Source organism: Sciurus carolinensis, chromosome 14, assembly GCF_902686445.1.
Source record: "Sciurus carolinensis chromosome 14, mSciCar1.2, whole genome shotgun sequence".
In the NCBI taxonomy this organism is placed as follows: Eukaryota; Metazoa; Chordata; class Mammalia; order Rodentia; family Sciuridae; genus Sciurus; species Sciurus carolinensis.
The window spans coordinates 36,344,781-36,363,713 of NC_062226.1; the positions used below are offsets into that span (position 1 = coordinate 36,344,781).

The 18,933-nt window shown below is 34.3% G+C and overlaps 1 protein-coding gene across 8 annotated transcripts in view; it reads left to right on the plus strand.

Annotated features, from left to right (window-relative positions):
• Rnf38 (ring finger protein 38) overlaps window positions 1-18,933 on the plus strand; it is a 119,610-nt gene that overhangs the window by 84,404 nt on the left and 16,273 nt on the right. For all 8 annotated transcript variants that reach the window (XM_047524938.1, XM_047524941.1, XM_047524939.1 and 5 more), the window contains 3 exons: window positions 8,356-8,549; window positions 13,172-13,385; window positions 18,220-18,387. In XM_047524938.1, the coding sequence (XP_047380894.1) occupies window positions 8,356-8,549; window positions 13,172-13,385; window positions 18,220-18,387 (576 nt within the window). The remainder of the gene's footprint in view (window positions 1-8,355; window positions 8,550-13,171; window positions 13,386-18,219; window positions 18,388-18,933) is intronic.

The following is an 18,933-nucleotide window of genomic DNA, read 5'->3' on the forward strand; positions in this document are numbered from 1 at the left end:
ATTCACAGATACATTCTTGGTTGTTTCTAGGAAGACTTAAAACAATTCTTACTATCTTCTTCTTATTTTCTGTTGTATGTGGGAATAAATAATTCTTCTTAGAGGACTTCTTCAATATAACTTGTAACCACTTTTTCTGAAAAATGTTTGTCTTCTCTTGAGATACTGTTAATTTAATAATGTAATAGTCTTGTTTTTCAATCTTAGTCTTAATCACTTGACCTAATACGTTTTGTTAGGAAAGTAGAAGATACAGAATGTGTGAAGTGTGTGGGAAATGTAAAATGAAAGCATACAAAATACTTTTAAAAGCCATCATTTATTCATTTGCTTAATGCCCAGAGTTTCTAGTAATATATATTTCTGAGAGTAAAACATGACTATTTGGCTTCGGTGTCTTTTAGTTCCTATACGTTAGTTACAATTTTAAATTTTTAAAAAATATAAGATGAAGACTTATAAGATGGATATAGTGGTTGATGCCTATAATTTCAGACTCAGAAGGCAGAGGCAGAAAGATTGCAAATTTGAGACTAGCTTAGGCAATGTGTAGCAAAACCTTGTCTCAAAATGAAATTAAAAGGACTTAGGGTATAGCTCAGAGGTAGTGTCCCTGGGTTCATTCCCCAGTGCTGCCAAAAAAAAAAAAAAAAAAAAACAAGAAAAGTTAAGATGTAAAAAGAATAAAATCATCTTTTTAGATTATTAGTGAAATTACTGAGATCTGCTAAAACATAAATCCCTGCTACTAAACTTTCAGACCATCCTCCTAGAGAGTCACATTTCAGTAACGGAAGTTAGTCTTGCAGTTTTACCAGAAAGAAATCAAATTATACAATTGCTTCTGGATGGTAGGCTTGTGGGATAAGGCATATATTTGTACCTGAGGTAGTAAGGTATTTGATAACCAACACTGGGACTTGGAGAAAGGCAACTCATTTTCTGTTTGTGTGGAGTAACAGGCTGAAACCTGGAACTGATTTGAAAAGGATATGTTTATGACACATTACCTTAAACATATGAAACTGAAGCTGTGTTCAGTCTGATATTCTTTGTTGAAATTTGTACCAGGGTCTGTGCAAATATTAAGTCAATTTTGTTTGACTCTCAAACTAGTCATCTAACACTAGATTAGGAAATAGACTTTAAAAAGCTTCTTGAAACTGGGTGGTGCTGTGGTGTGTGCCTGTGATCCCAATGACTGGGAGACAGGAGGGTGCAAGATCAAGACCAGCCTCAGCAACTTAGACCTGTCTCAAAATAAAAAGGACTGAGGATATGGCTCAGTGGTAAAGTACCCCTGGGTTAAATACCCAGAACCAAAAACAAAAACAAACTTACTGAGATGTCGTTAAATCCAATTATTGACAGAGCAAGCTCAAATTCAACTTTAGCTACATCTTGTCTGCTATGTTATACTACATTAGATATCAATGGGTATTTCTACAAACTGTGTGGTCTATATTAAGAGACAATTGTCTGTTGAATTGAATGGCATATTGACTGTGATTTTGATTATAGTGTTAGTCTGCTGTAGCTTGGTATTTAGTACGTGATGGATAGCTAAGAAATTGACTTAATAAATACCCTTACTACTGCTAGCAATAACAGTTCTTTTATATTTTCTGTGTTCTCCATATTCCATTTGAGTCTTCAGGCATTCACTCAACATTAACCTTAAACTTAAGAGATAGATAGCTGCCAAGTGCAATAGATTTAAACCCATGTTTTAAAAATGAAACAGTAATGTTAGAGCCTAACTGCATTTGGGGTTTTGTTTTGTTGTTTTTTTGGTTTTGGTGTTGGTGATTGAATACAGAACCTCATACACGCTAGACATATGTTCCACCGAGCTGCATAAAACAAAATAGATCTTTCTTACAATCCTTTGAAATACTGATAACTCAGCTAATTTGATACCAAAATTGGGTGTTATTGGTCAGTTCCAGCTATGCTTTTCTTCCTACAAAACTTGGTCACTTGACAAGGAAAACCTACCTAGCCATCTCCTATCCTCACAAAGTTATTCCCTTAATGTGTTATGCTTTCTTTTCCTTAGCTTTTCCCAAGGTACCTTCCCTTCCAACTCTTTCTACTTTTCCTTCCCTTTTGAGTACTTCATTTTAAATTTATTTACCTATCTCTTAATTTTTTTCTTAAAGCACCCTCTGTACTTCCTTATTTTAGATAAGACTTCTCTCTTTTCAGAGGAGAAAAGCCCTGTATCTTTTCTAGGGGCATTATTGATCCCACCCCCCACCCCCAACACACACACACACACACACACACACACACACACACACACACTGCAAGCGCGTGTTTGCATATATGGCTCATAAGTAGAGCAGTCATAGAGGAGAAAGAAGGTATTGATCTTCCCCTAGATCCTTACTGTTGTCTCTCTCTTTTTAAGGGTACTGGGGATTGAACCTAGGGACACTTTACCACTGAGCTTCATCCTCAACCTGTTTTGTTTTATTTTGAGATAGGGTCTCCCTAAGTTGCTTAGAGCCTTGCTAAGTTGCTAAGGCTCACCTAAAACTTTGTGATCCTCTGGCCTTGGCCTCCTGTGCCACTGTGATCACAGGTGTACATCACTATATCTGGCTATCAAAGAATCTTAGTTTTAGGTAATTCTTGGTATCTTTTCCTTTTTCACTGGTTTCGTGTTTATTATTTAGATTTTTAATTTAACTATTGATCTGTGTTCATAGCTTAAAATATTAGTTACAGATAAATGATGATTAGATCTAGTACTGGAACTAAAATATACTGATTGAAAACAACACAACTGTAGCATCAAATTGAATGAGTTTTTATGAATCAGTGGTGTTTTGTGTAACTAAAAATTGGGGAAAATGTAGGACATAACATCACTCACTAATTGTGCTGATCAAAATCTAGCCATGAAGACCTCTCTAGATCTTAGGAAGTTTTACTTTATATATAAAGCTTATGGGTTCTGATATAGCCAATGATAGTGACACAATATTTTCACACAATGTTGAATCCTTTTCATTCTGATGGAGTTGGAGTATATCATATCACTAGTGTGTCACCAAAGTCCCTTTCTAAGCCCTATTGCACATAAAACCTAATTTCTTTGAGCTTTCATGAAAAAACACAGACTTGGACCATATCATTCTGTGAGGATGTATTGTTTATTTAGTTGAGAGGTTGAATTTTATAGTAAAGTTTTTGAATTCAGGATTATGAGCTGTACATCAAAAAATGAGAGTCATGTGAAAAAGAACTGTGTACATTATATAGTTGAAGGGATGTATATTTACCAAATTATCTTTCAGAGAAACAATTTTATGTGTATCTGAATGTAGCTTAAAATGAAAACTTTAGCTGTGGGAAGTTAAATGTGATTGCAGTTATACTTTTGTAAACTACATTGTATGATCTAAACAAAATTTCATACTTGCCCTTATATCCTTCCATTGCAAAACAAAAAGGAATCTGTCTTGGTTTTTACTTTACTAGCAAATTGATTATACTAAGTATTATTATTTAAGATGGACAAAATTCTGTGAGAGTTTGTTCTCCCTGGGTCATATGTAGTTAAATGTTGTCCTCCTGTCCGCTTTGTTGTAGAATGAAAAACTTCATGTTTTGTTAAAGATAGTTATGGCTTGAGAAATCTGGGAGTTAAAAGAAAAATTGGGGACTTTTTGATCATTCTGTGCTTTCTTGTATGTCTAAGGTGAAAGGTAGCCCTACTAAATGATGAAGGAAGAGAGGACTAGGTTAGTAGAGGACATCGAGTACACATACATATTTGCTGCTCCTTTGAGAAGGAAATCTTGGGACTTAATGATGATTGCTAAAATTAGAGGCACATTTTAGTCACTGGCTTAGTTAGAACTTGGAACCTGTTTCCATTTTGGGGAAAGTTTGTCTGACAAAGCATCTTCTGTTATTTCCAAGACTCTTTGATAGTTTTACCTAAGACACGTATATAAAAATTATTTTTCTTTATTTATTCAATGATATCTGACTTTTCTGGAATCATGGAGTACATTCTTAATGCTTGCCTCCGGGGTTGTTTTCACTTGTAAAAATGTTTTGGTTAGAAAATGGTTTGGTAGTAATAGAGGTATAATCCTATATTCATTTTATCAGACACTTAATGCTAAGTGTAAATCCTACATATCTTCCTTTTTAATCCATACCAGTGTTCTGTACAGTATTCACTACCAATAGGGACAGTACTTGTACCTGATTTGAGCCTGTATCATATGAATTTTAAATTGTCAACATCTGGTAGTTTGAAAAGTCAGTCCACTGGCATAGAATCAATGAGAGAAAAGAATTACTCTCCCTGAGACTTCAAAACATCTTTTATAGTAATTTATCAGGATCTGCACTTTTTCTAAGAGAGTCCCCTTCTCTCTTAGTTCAGTAGTTGTCAAAGTTTGATCTCATATCAGCAGGATCAGGCATCACCTGGGATCATATTAGAAGCACCAGTTTTGGGGAGCCAGTCCCAGACCTTGTGATGTAGATAGAGACTGGGGAGTGTGGCCAGCAATCCAGTGTTTCCAAGACATGAAGAAGTATTAGCACTATTATCTTGCTGGACATGATGTCGCATGCCTGTAATCCCAGAGCCTTGGGTGGCTGAGGCAGGAGGATCTCGAGTTCAAAGCCAGCCTCAACAACTTAGTGAAGCGTTAAGCAACTCATTGAGATACCGTCTCTAAATAAAAAACAAAATAGGGCTGGGGATGTGACTTAGTTGTTGAGTGCTCCTAAGTTCAATCCCCAGTACCCTCCCCTCCAAAAAAACTATTGTCTTATGTAATAGGAGTATCCTCCATATTAAACTTTGTGTTTACTTCTATCAAGAGTTGAAGTGGGGAGGGGTAAGGGAAGAATGGAGCAATGTTGGATTATGTGGGAGGGGGCTGGGGGAAGGAAAGATAATGGAATGAGACAAACACATTATTCAAGTACATGTATGATTATACAAATGGTGTGACTCTACATCGAGTACAACCAGAGAAATGAAAAGTTGTACCTCATTTGTGTACAGTGAATAAAAAAAAAAGTTACAATAAGTAGTAGCATGGCTAAGGATAAGTTTTTATTTAATTTCTAAGCTGAAAGGTTCACAGACAGTATGAATAGGTAAATTTGGACTTCAAATCTAACGTGAGGAGTGAACCTGGGTTTAAATTCTTGAGAGAGAAATCCATCCTTCACTTGAAGTTCAGACAGAGCAGGTATGTTTCCTTGCTGACTATGCTAGTGGGATGACTTTTCCTGTTATTTTAAGTGTATGACTTTGGAAGTTTTAACTTCTTGCAAGGATCTCAGTGATGCCTTATCTTCTGTCTTTAGACCTTTATATCATGATTTTTATATTTAATCTGATTTTGTCACAATAGAAGTCTTTATAGAGTTATTATCAAAGTTTACAAGGTGTCAGACTCTTTTCAGGAAGTATAGCCGTGATCTTTCGTGCCTTGTCCTAGGTCAATTTTAATTATTGAAAACAGTAAACATTCTTCATAGTGTTAGGTGTGTCAGTACTTTTACTCATCGTAGAACCAAGAATATGTTTTACCCATGGAGAAGGAAATGTAATCTTACTATTCTACCTATTCCACTCAAAGAATGCTCTAGATGACAAGATCAGATGGAGTTGATTTCCTTTATTTTGCTGGAATCTAATTGCCTTTTATCTTTTATGACAGGAGCCATTTGCTTAAATCTTACTACTACTTCCATGTTCATAATCATATGGTTTTTTATTCATTTAATTCAGGTCATTTTTCTTAGAGCCACCTGACTTCTTGTTTTAATTTGGAATGATTATTTTTCAGACTTGCTGCATTGCCATTCTTGAGATTTCTTTTCATTGCACTTTTGGGTTTTATCTTTCATTGGATCATGTATCTCTTTCAAATATGAGAGAGAAAGTAAGCAAGCATATACATAAAATACATAATATTTTCTCATGTACAAGAATCAACTTTAAATCTTAATAGTCTTAATACGTCTGGCAAGGTCTTGTTTTGTCCTCACAAGATTACTAATTTGGAGTTTAAAATTCTAGATTCAGTGTTATTTTACCTTAGAGTATTTTTAGCATCCTTCGTTTCTTCCGGTGTATTTAAAAAAATTTTTGTAGTTTACTCCACTTCCCTTTTCTGAAAACAGTATGTTTTTAAGCGTTCCTTAAGCACTAGAATTGATGAGGGATGTGATGAAACCACATTGTATATAGTACAACTTTTTAATTTTTCCCTGTTTTTATCCATTCTGGTTTCTTATTTGAGTAAAAACACTAAAACTTACCAGAGAACTAATGAATAAATAGCTCACCTCCCTTCACTTCCCATTTGTCTCTTCTTTCTTTATATGAAATCATCAGAGCACAAAGAGGAGAGCTTTTCTCAGCCACCTTTCCTTTTCCTCTCTTATTAAAAGTGTTGCATTTGCTATAAAGTAAGAATTTGTTAACCCACAGTTTGAACATAATATGCTGAAAATATGTGAAACTTCATAGCCCAAGTTCTTTCTCTTCATTTGACCTTTATCATGTTCGTCTGTAACATCAACCTCCATCTTGAATGAGGTTGAATGCATGAATTTGTAGAATTAAAATCCCATGTCTTAGCGTGCATCAGGCTTTGTACTGAAGTATGTGCAGGGTGATATATATATGAAGGTTGGTGATCATAATTAATTACTAACCTTTTTTACTTTAAAAAGTCAGTGTTGGACTGGGAATATGGCTCAGTGGTTAAGTGCCCCTGGATTTAACCCCCAATACTGAAAGAATAACACTGATTTTTTTTCAAAAAAAATTTGTTTTTTAGTTGTCAGTGGATCTTTATTTATTTATTTATATGTGGTGCTGAGAATTGAACCCAGTGCCTCACACATGCTAGGTAAGCACTCCACCACTGAGCCACAACCCCAGGCCCCCCTGCCTCCCTTTTTTAACCATCTGTGGAGACAGCTTATTTCTGGTGCCCACGACTAGTTCTTTAATGAGTTTTTCAGGTCTTAATTGTGCTCTGTTCTTTTAAAAAAAAAAAAAAATTCAAAATATTTCAAGTTTTAATAGGTGTTTATCATTTTTTAAATTCTGAGGTTATCAGAACATAGGAACTTCTAAAAAATTAAAATCAAAGGTAAAAACAGGCATATGTTTTATAGTATCATTAAGAGAATAAGTTAAGTCAGTAGGATGACCTATAAAGCATGCTCTTGAATGGTTCTGAACTATTTTCTATTTCAATTATGATAATTATAACATTAAGTATAGAAGGCATGGCTTATGGAATATCTCTGATTAATAATTTGAAATGATAAAATATAACCATTTGGCAATTTGCTTCTCATTCCTCCCAATTTAAAGAAAGCAATCAGTTTTATGTTTGTCCTTTAAAAAAAATCTAACATTGTGTAATAGGTAGCTCTATGTTCTCTTTTTGGTAATGTTTCAATATGACATTTGTGTGTGTAGCAGGTATCTTTTTTTTTTTTTTTTTTTTTTTTGCAATCAAAATTTGTACCCTAATACTTAAATAATTAGAACTTGTAGGAGTAGATTGGAAATAAATCTGTTAGAAAACATGTAGCCCTGTCAGATTTTCAGCTAATTTGTAATTTTGGCACTTTTTGTTAAGACTCATTTGGGAAATCAAATTGGATGGGGAGAATCCTGGAGAGTTAGAAATGCAATTAAATGATCGTATCATTTTTATAGGTGGTAAGCTCTACTGTGACCCTTGAAAATGACATTACTCCCAAAGTGCTGTGACATTCTAATTAAGAAATGATGATCTAGATGAATTGACTGTTTCATATAAGTGTTACTTTATCTATGTAATCATTTTTTAAAAAATAAGTATAATAGTCTAAACAGATTGAGAGAGAAAGTACTAGTAGTATTTAGAATCAAGTTGAGGGCCTATGAGGTGGTGGGGGCATCCTAAACCAAAACCAAACTCAGCTGTCGATTGATGGTTAAATGATTAACTGGTAACTGGCAAAGAGCATGGTAGAATTTCTCAAGTGGATTAGGATTTTCAAGAGAAGGTCAAGTACTGTATTAAAACTTTTTGTATTATCATATGCCTTTATTTTGTTACCTGACATTTTATCATGAATTTTTAAAAACAATTCATTTTTCATTTGATAATATTTGTTGTACATCTCCCTTCTTTCTACATTCACAGTAGCATTTTCATTAGGTTTTACATTTAGATTGATAATGCATGTGTATCCTCCTTTACATTTTTAGGGTAAATATATTTAAATATCTATGCATTTACAGTATTATGAAATCCTTGAAAGACCTTATTCAGTTGATTGATTTTGTTGCATTGGCAGAGTGAAGATAGTCCAAGTCCTAAGAGACAGCGCCTCTCTCATTCAGTCTTTGATTATACATCAGCATCACCAGCTCCCTCACCACCAATGCGACCATGGGAGATGACATCAAATAGGCAGCCCCCTTCAGTTCGACCAAGCCAACATCACTTCTCAGGGGAACGATGCAACACACCTGCACGCAACAGAAGGAGGTTAGTTGGTTATAATTTATTTCTTACATTTTCTTCCATTAGTAGATTTGTATTTTTAACATCAGAAGACGTGTTTGTGTAGGTGTTTCATAAACACATCAGTAGTAGATGCACATATATACATTGACACATATAAAACATTTACAAGTTGTTTAGGCTTTCACACTAGGTTATAAGAGCTCATTTATCTTTTAATTAACAAGTGAAGAAATTGAGAAGAGGATAAAGTGATTTACCTAAAGTCCATCTATGCCATTATATATTTTTTTTCTTTTTGGTGGTGTTTTAGTGCTCAGGATCTAACCCAGGTCCTCGTGCATGCAAATCAAGCAAGTGCTCTACCTCTGAGCCACATCCCCTGCCATAGGCCTTTTTACCTTATGGTTTAAGACTTTATGTGTGCTAGTCTATAATCCTGATTACTGAAAAATGCATTCTATAGTTTACAACTGTAAGGAAATGTGGACATTTAGGAATAATGTGTTTCTTTTCCACTCCATTCCTGTTCCTTCTATATGCCCTAAAGCAGTTAGGAACTTAGTTATGTTTCTTATAAAACTGTGAAGCCTGAGGTATGAAATTAGCTTTCAGTTTTCCTGTCCACTGGACTTGGTCCTTGACTTTCATTCTCACAGGAATGCATTTCTTCCTGAGCTTCCTCTTTTGTTGTTGCCTGAGATAATAAGTTTCTTTCCAGGTAAACATTGTCTCATTGGGGTGAGATACCTGTTTGCATATCCAGGATGTTGATAATCAAAGGAAAGTAATAATCTTGAATTAGGAAAGTGTTATAGTCTAAATACTTTGTACACCTCCAAAATTCATACATTGAAGTTATAACCCTTACTGTGGGTGATATTTGGACCTGTGACCTCTAAGGAAGTAACTAAAGTTAAATGTGGGCATAAGGGATAGGACCTTTGTCTAACAGGATTAGTGTCCTTTTGAGAAGAGGCATCAGAAAATTATTTTCTGCCATGTATCAACACAGTGAGAAGGTGGTTGTTGCAAGTCAGGAGGAGATCCCATTCCAGAAATCAGTTGTGGTGGCACCTTGATCTTAGACTTCAAGCCCCAGAACTTTGAGAGAATAAAATCTGTTTAAGCTACCCAATTTGTAGTATCTTTATGGCAACCTGAGCAGATTAATATGGGAAAAATATTGCAACCACCATTCTGTACTCCAAGTGAGACAAATTAAAGCCTGTGACTGAGTTAATTATGTGGAATTATTTAAGTAAAATAATGTATGGCTACCAGGACAATTGTTTTATAGCTGTTAAATAAGCATGAGAAAATAGTTTTTGTTTTGTTCGAGGTTTTTGTTTTTTCGATAATGTGAATTGAACCCAGGGACACTGAACTACAGCCCCAGCTTTTTTTTTTTTTTTTCCCTCAGTGCCTAGTTTAAAAAATTTTTAAAGTTACAGCTTGAGTACCTGCTGTAATCTTTTTTATAGTTTATGGTACACTGTCATATGTTGAAAAAATGTAAAACAAATATATGGTCAAAAAGATAGCAAACACATACACAAAACCTAGGTTAAAAATAAAACATTATTGATCCCACAATCAAAAGAATAGGTTGCTACCACTATCTGCCTCCACCTTCTCCACCCACCATTTTCCTGCTTTCTTCCTAGAGAGTAAACTCCGTCCATGAATTTGTCGTCGTTCTCTTGTTCATTATAGTTTTTCATAACCGTTAACGTTTTTCCTTTTTTTTTTTAAACCACCAATACTGAGGATTGGACCCAAGGGCATTGGTGGCAGTAGTTTATTTTTACTATGATGTAATCTTTCATTTTTATTAAGGATACCACACTTGATGTATCCACCTACTGATGGTCATAACTCAGTCAAGTTTTCTATTGTTACAAAGAACTATTAGGAAATTTTATATATTTATCTCCTCATGTATGTGCGTAAAAGCTGCCCTAGGATGTAATCTTAAAACTAGAATTGCTGGGCTATAGAAAAATGCCTGTATCAGGAAGAAAGTGTCAGAAATGTGTTTCCAGATGACAATAGTAACAAGTTATATGCTCTTGAATTATAATAAGAAGCATTATGCTCTTCATTCATAGCAATACAAAGATGGTGTAGGGAGAACTTACCACCATCCAGAAAACTTAACTTCTCATGTATTCTATAGACCAACGGTAAGCTTACCTGCCAGATTTTCTCCCAGAGGCCGGCTGTGCAAGAAGATGCAGTTTTCACAGTAATCTTGCAAGATTTTAGATAACAAAGATGTACAGAATCAGGAAATAACCAAACACTTGAAAGAAACCAACAAAGTAAGAGAGACACTAAATGTAATATAACAACTTGAATAAATAGGGGCATTAAACTCCATTAAAAGTAACGTGAATAGGTAAAAGAAAGTAGAATTTTAGTTAAGTCTGAGAGGTGCAAGAAGATTCATAAAAATCAACTTGGAAATCTCAATTAGTAAAATTTAATAAGCGGTCAGAAAAAGTGGAGTTTCCCAAAATGCCTTGTAAAAGGACAAAATGGGAAAGTATGGGAAAACAAATTTAAATATTGGTACAGAACTATCAGTTATATATATGTATAGTAATATTTTCAGTTAGAGATATCCGATATGTCCAATATTTGTATATGTAAAATAATATTTATATTTTGCAATATAAACAAAATTTTAAAAGAAATAATACAAAATCACTTTTCAGAATTGGAGAAACTGCTGGAATTTCAAAACGTACACCAAGAATAAATAAAAATTCACAGACATCCTAAGGTGGAAAATAGACCATCCACAAAGAAATAAGAACCAAATTGACCACAAGCTTATCTATCATTAACAGCATTAGATATAAGAAGGCAGAATTGTACCTTCTGATTTATCATTTACGTGTAATATTATAATATAAAAGCATTTTCAGATATGCAGATACATACTTAGAAAATTGACCAGGAAGGGCTCCTCTCTGCTTGTATTGTTAAATATTATATTCCATCCAGGAAGCAGAATAATAAACGCAAGTAGAGTTCAAGACCATTGGTTAACCATGAAAACTAAAACATTCTAACTCTGAATGAGGGTCTGTTGTTTACAAAAGAAATTCAGAAAAGGTTGGAACTTGAGAAGGAGGTAGAACATAGAAAACTAAAAGTATATATCCCCACCTCAACGATTGCCAATTAGACGATGTTAATGAGTGTATGTATTTGAAAACTTAAGACTGATCACTGGAAGATTAAAATGTGTGATTTCCTCATGTTTTCCTTGCAGAAAAGCGAGGTCAAGAAGAATAGCTCTGTTTCAAGTGTTAGACCTGAAACAAAATGACAAAGTACATTTCCATCACTGGTAGAATTATTTCAACTAAAAGAAATATTTGTCTCTTTTCTTGTTTTTAGGTTTCAGTAATTCTGCTTAAATGTTCTAGCACAAAGGTGTGCAACAGAGGCAATGAAAGGCAGTCAATATAGGAAAGAAAGGGATCAAATCATGGAGGGACCTTCCTGTTAGCACGACAGGATCTTGTTTTGTGATTTTATTTCAAGAGCTTAACTGAAATTACTTTTGAGAAGGGAACAAACAGCAAGTGACAATACTGTGAGGAAAAAATAGTGTTAAAGGGTAAAGGCTTGTGGACAGATTGGGAGTTGTTTTTTGGTGGGAGGACATGCATGATCTGAATATATATATTTTGTTTGAATTTTAAAGTACATGTTTTAATATCTGATAGACTTAAAATTGGTATATTGTTCTTTAATGGGCAACTTTTTTTAGTTAGGCATAAAATAGTCCTTTAAAATATTTATATAGATCAAAAATGTTTACGTATGCCATATAACATGGGTTAGCATAGATATGTGTATATACAAATATGTCTTTCTGCTTTGTTTATTTATTTTTGTGGTGGTACTGGGAATTGAACCCAGGGCATCATGCATACTAGGCAAGTGCTCTGCACTGAGCCACATCCCCAGCCCTTGTTCTGCTTTCTTAGCCTGAAAACAGTGATTTCCTAGGAGCAGTGAATACAACTAGCATCTGATCTTAGCTTCCAAATACCATCTGCAGCAAAGGAACCATGGCTTTTTGTAGAACTGGTTAATTCCAGGGCCAGAGTAAGGAAACTTCAAAGATGAGCCTGGAACAGATTGTGGTGCCATATACTAAGGAAGTGCTTAAAAACATGGGAGCATATTGAAAGAGAGCACAGGAACCAAACTGAAAGTGCTCCCATTGGGACAATTTGAATAACAAAGTAAAACAGTAGCATAGATTATAACCTAATGAGTAAAGTAAATAGCCATGAATCCATACTGATCACAAGTAACTGAGCAAACAAATGAGAGAGGTGTGACACCTTTCTTATAGAATTCCTATTAATAAATATACAAGATATTAGAATAGAAAATTACCATTAGTATAGTGATTGCAAATCTATGTATGTTCAAAACTACTGATGAAATTTATATTTAAATTTGTAACTTTTTAGACCTGATGGAAAACCAGAGCAATTATTTAATACTTAAACTTACCTTAGATACACTATCGATTGGTATCAAAGAGAGAATATAGAATCCTGATGGATCATAGCACATTATAGTAATGACTCTCTTTTTGACATGTACTGTTTCAGTCCTCCTGTCAGGCGCCAGAGAGGAAGAAGGGATCGTCTGTCTCGACATAATTCCATTAGTCAGGATGAAAATTATCACCATCTCCCTTATGCACAGCAGCAAGCAATAGAGGAACCTCGAGCCTTCCACCCTCCGAATGTATCTCCCCGTCTGTTACATCCTGCTGCACATCCACCCCAGCAGAATGCAGTAATGGTTGACATCCATGATCAGGTATAATAACAGAATGTTCCAGAAATATAAATGATAAAAAGTTGATTGTTTGTTGAGATTGTTTGATTCTTTGTTACAGATTTCTTTTTAATTTTACCTGAAATGTAGCTCTTTTAGTTAAGTTCTTCATTCCTTTTAAGAGTTGAGATTTAAATTCTATACAGAATAAAAGTTCAAAGAAAAAAGTAACACTGAAAAAAAAATAAAAGTAATATGAAGGAAATTAAGAATCAGTCCTAACAAAGTGATCTAAGACCTCTGTGTAAAAGATTGTAACACTTGAGGAAGTTTAAATAAAATATTCAATTTTGCAAAAGCTGCCAGTTTTCAAAATTGATGCATAAAAACAAGTAGAATTAATGTGATACAAATAAATCTCTAATAGATTATTGGTGTAACTTGAAAAGTTGATCCTGTAATATCTGTGGTGGTTTAAAAGACCTGATGCAGTTTATAGCAGGAGAAAGCAAACCTATTGTTGCTTATTTTGGTGAAGTTTTATTGGAACATGAGCATGTACTCATTTGTTTATCTGTTGTCTATGGCTACTTTGTGCAGAGATCAGGATGGCCAGCAAACCTAAAATACCTAAAACACATAAGTAGTGGATATTGAACCCAGAGATATTTACAACTGAGCTACACCCCAGCTCTTTTTACTTTTCATTTTGAGATAGGGTGTCATTAAGTTGCCCAGGCTGACCTCAAACTTGTGATTCTCCTGCATCAGCCTCCTGAGTATTTGGGATTATAGGCATGTGTCACTGTGTCCCACTCAGAATTTTTAATTAATGATGCTAGGAAAATTGGGTATCCAAAAGAAAATGTGAAACTAGAGCCTTTATCTCACACTATTCACAGAAGTAAAATCCAGGTAGATTAAAGATTTAAGTACTAAAGGCAAAAAAGTAACATAGAAATGGTCTTCATAGCTTTCAGTAGGAAAGGCTTTCTTTAAAGGAAAAGCACTAATTGAATAGAGAATAGTGATTAATTATACTAAATAAATACATATTGGCCACTTAATTTCTTTTTTTTCTTACAAAGGTTCCACAGGGATCAAGAAGGAGAAGGAAGGTCTTTTTTTTTTTTTTTTTTTTTAAATAATGATGCAGAAGCAACCAGATACCTATTGGATGAATTTAACCTTGGCTTCTTGACTTCATATCATATACAAAAATTCAAATTGGATGCTAGATCTAAATGTAAAAGATAAAACTATTAATGAGAGAGATTCCTTTCTATGAGGTATCAGAGATTTCTTAATCAGGATATATGAAGCATTAGACACACTCGATAAAATACTAACATCACATTTCATTAAAATTAAAACTTAGTGCTTTTCCAGAAACCATATTCAAAAAGTAGAAAAGCAAGTCACTGCCTGGAAGAAAATATTTACAGTACCATATTTGAGAAAAAACTAGGATCTATAAGAGTTCATACAAATCACCATAGGAAAATGAAAAAGACTGGCAGTTTCATTGCTGGTGAAAGTAAAAAGTGATATAATTACTTTGGGAAATGGTTGGAGAATTTCTAATTTCAAACATACATAATCCATCAGTTCTATTCTGATATACTCAAATGAGTACATGTATCCACAGTGGTCTTATTTTTTTTTTTTCCATATTTTTTATTGGTACATTGTAGTTGTACATAAAGATGGGATTTGTTTTTACATATTTGTACATGCATACAATATAACAATATAATTTAGCCAATATCACTCCTAAGCACTTTCTGTCTTTTATTTTAGAAAAAATATTCACCCTGAAGGCAGTGAAAATACAGTTTAACCAACACAAAACTATATGACAGGGGAACAGGGTCATACCTAGGTGGTACAGCCATTAAAAAACACAGATAACCACAAAAATTAGGATAATGGTTGCTTTGGCAAGGGGGATTTAGGGATTGACTCTGAAGTCACTTTGGAAAGTAACTCTTATGGAACTCCATGGGGATCTTGGCAGTGTGTAAAAAGAAATAGGAAACTACTATATTTCATTGATTCCAAAAATGTGCTGTTTTCATATTTTAACATTCTGAAGTTGAGATGTATCTTATAATTTTAATTTGGTGTCAGCCAGGCTGCAGTTGTAACTTAGTTGTCATTGCTTTTGCTTGTTCCAACATCAAATCTTTGTTTTAGGGGAAAGGCAAGATAACATCATTCTCCAAGCAGAAGTCAAAAGTAGACCAACTCCACATAATTACAAAACTGACTAAAGAATCTAGTGCCAAATAGCCTTTCTTTTGGATTGTTTGAAGAAATGCTGCATTACCAGCTTCCTTGTACCCTCTTATAGAAAAAACATATATACATTGAGAGGAAAAGTGACTCAGTGGAGTCATACTTTAAAAGTGAAGAAGTATTGAGACTAACCACATTATTTTACTTATAATTGCCTTTTTTGAATGCTCAAGTGTTATTTCAATCACTATGCCTTTAATAAACTTAATAAATATAAAATTTCTAAGTGACAAAGCATTGTGTCACATAACTTGGAATATTTTTCTCAGTACACTTAAAAATGGTCATGATGTGATTGACATCTTGAATTCAGTAAAATATATTTAAACTCTGACAAAGACTGTTTATCAGAAATCAATTTTTATTGATAAAATACATACAATTCCATTGAAGTCAAATACAGGCTACATATATATAATTATTAAAAAGGATAAGAAAATTAAATAGTCGGGTTAAATCTTAGCAGATACAGGAAAGGAAAAATATCTGGTTGGGAGGAGTTAGTTGTTTGTTGCATTCAGTGCTAGGCATTGAACCCATGGTCCCTGCATACTAAGCAGGTGCTCTACCCCTGAGCTATATCCTTAGCCCTCTAGTTTTGAAAAATAATACTTAAGGTTTGTTAGAGTTCAGATCTATAAATATAAAGCAGTATTTTAGTACAAACACTAAATGAATTTGACATGCAAATAGAGAAAAATAACCTATTGACAGTATAAAAAAACCTTCAAACTTATAAAAGAACTTTGAGGGGTAAATTTGGTAAAGAATAATATAGAGGGTTGTAGTTCAGTGGTAATGTGCTTACATAGCATGCATGAGGCCCTGGGTTTTTATCACCAGTACCACCCAAAATAAATAAAATATTATAAGCAAATAATAATATGTCTATTTTACAAAGGATACTAATTTTTGAAGAACAGGACTATAGTGGCAGTCTTCCTAGCTAAAAAGACTTAGTGTAAAATTGAACACTTTGTAAAATAATCTAAAATTTAATTCAGTTAAATTTTAGGAGCAGAGATAGACTGGGAATATATTTTGGCTAAAACAACAAAACAAAACTAAAATGGTTAAAAACTAAAAATAGACTGGGAATATGTTTTAGCAACAAACAATAAAGCAAAACTAAAAATGATTATGAGAAACTAGAAATGGGCAGTGAGCAAAGGATATAGATTATTTACAGAAAAGAAAATCCACATGGTAATAAACTATACTGAAAGAATTTCATCCTCTCTAATCAGAGCAGTGCAAATTTGAGGCAAGCATACTAATAACATTTTTCACTTTCTGGATATGTATGCATGCTTCTAATACAGATAAGTTGTCTTTGAATAGAGATGCTGGGAATTGGGGCCTCATAAGCTACTGTTGGAAGAATGACTTCCTCCGTGCAGCCTTTTGCTGGTGATTTGACAGTCTGTTTTTATTGTTGTTGTTGTTTCTGTTGCTATATTGGAGATTGAACTCTGGGGTACTCTACCACTGAGGTACATCCCCTACCCTTTTATTTTTTTTGAGTCATGCAGGTTTGCCAAGTCTGGCCTCGATTTTGTAATCCTCTTACCTTGGCCTCCCAAGTTGATGGGGTTATAGGCATGTACCACCACGCCTGGCTGCTTTTGACAGTATCTTTGAAAGCATTTACTCCTTATCCAGTAGTGCCTCGGAGATAAATAAAACTACCAGTACTACCAGTAGTATGATGATTTCTTTTTATAGTCATTTGTATTGGCAAAAGTATGAAAACAACTTGAATGTCTGTTACCATGGTGTGATAGAACTTTGTTAAGCAGATGTGCTCAGGGCCTAGGATATAGCTCAGTAGTAGAACCCATACCTAGCATACTCAAGGACCTGTGTTCATACCCCAAGACTGCAAAAAAAGAAAAAGTATTAAAAGAAACAAGGTAAATACATATCTACAGTACAAAACTAATTGAAAAAGGGAAATATGACTTATGACTTATTTTCTGTTAAGAAAACATTCACATGACATGTTATTAACATTATTTGCCCTCAGTAGGGAAGATGGGACTAAAATTGGCTACAAGAGAAGGAGATAATTTTATGTGTATATTGGGGGGCCGTCAGTGCTGGGGGTTGGGTCCAGGGCTTACACATGCTAGGCCAGTCCTCTATCACTGAACTATATCCCCAACCCAAATAATTTTTTTTAATACTACTTTCCATTGTTTCACTAGTTGCAGTTAAACACATCTTTTTCTGTTGACTATACTAGGTATACAAGCTTTTGTTTTATAGGTTTCTCTTTTAGAAGTTTTCTGCTCTACATGGCATGCTGGAAGAATTAATATAGCAGTAGATTACTCTGAGCTTTTCAAGTCTCTTTGAAGGAAGAGTTTAGCCCCAGTTCTTCCAGGGTTGTATATATTCTTAGAACAGACAGCTCTCCTATACAAAGACCATGAATATCCTGGTTGGAACTGCTGAAGGAAGTCCATTATGAGAACTGGTGTATCAGAGAAGGGGAACAAATAAATGTACAAATATTCATTTCTAATAATTAACATTGTAGCCAAATAGCTAAAGTTCTATTTTTCTTTCCTAATAGCTCCATCAAGGAACAGTCCCTGTTTCCTATACAGTAACAACAGTGGCACCACATGGGATTCCACTCTGCACAGGCCAGCACATTCCTGCTTGCAGTACACAACAGGTCCCAGGATGCTCTGTGGTTTTCAGTGGACAACACCTCCCTGTCTGTAGTGTGCCTCCTCCAGTAAGTCTGTGCCTTTCCTTTCATTAGATCTTACTGTTAAACACCAATCTGTTTGGGTTTTGTCATTTACAACTCACAAATCCCTCTTTAGAATGGCTAAGTGATTACATAAGCAAACAAAATTTAAGAGACTGACTCTGTAGCTTTCCTTACAAGTAAAAATCTCAAAAACATGATTATAGTAACCATTTAATAAAAGTAGCTTTAAAATATCATATTTTTAAGTTGAAATTTTAAATTGTACACTTAATTGAATATTTTATCAAACCGTATTCCTTCCTTTGTGAACACTGTTTATAATTAAAGCTGGATAAAGCCAGGTTCACTGGTGCCTACCTGTAATCCCAGTGACTTGAGAGGCTAGGGCAAGAGAATTGCAAGTTCTGGGCCTTAGCAACTTGGTGAGACCCCATCTCAAAAAAATAAAAAAGTTTGAGAATGTAGCTCAGTGATAAAAGTACCCAAGTTCAATTCTCAGTAACCCTTTCTTCAAAAAGAAAAAAAAGAAAAAAGAAAAAAAAAAGCTAGATAAAGGTTGATTTAAGT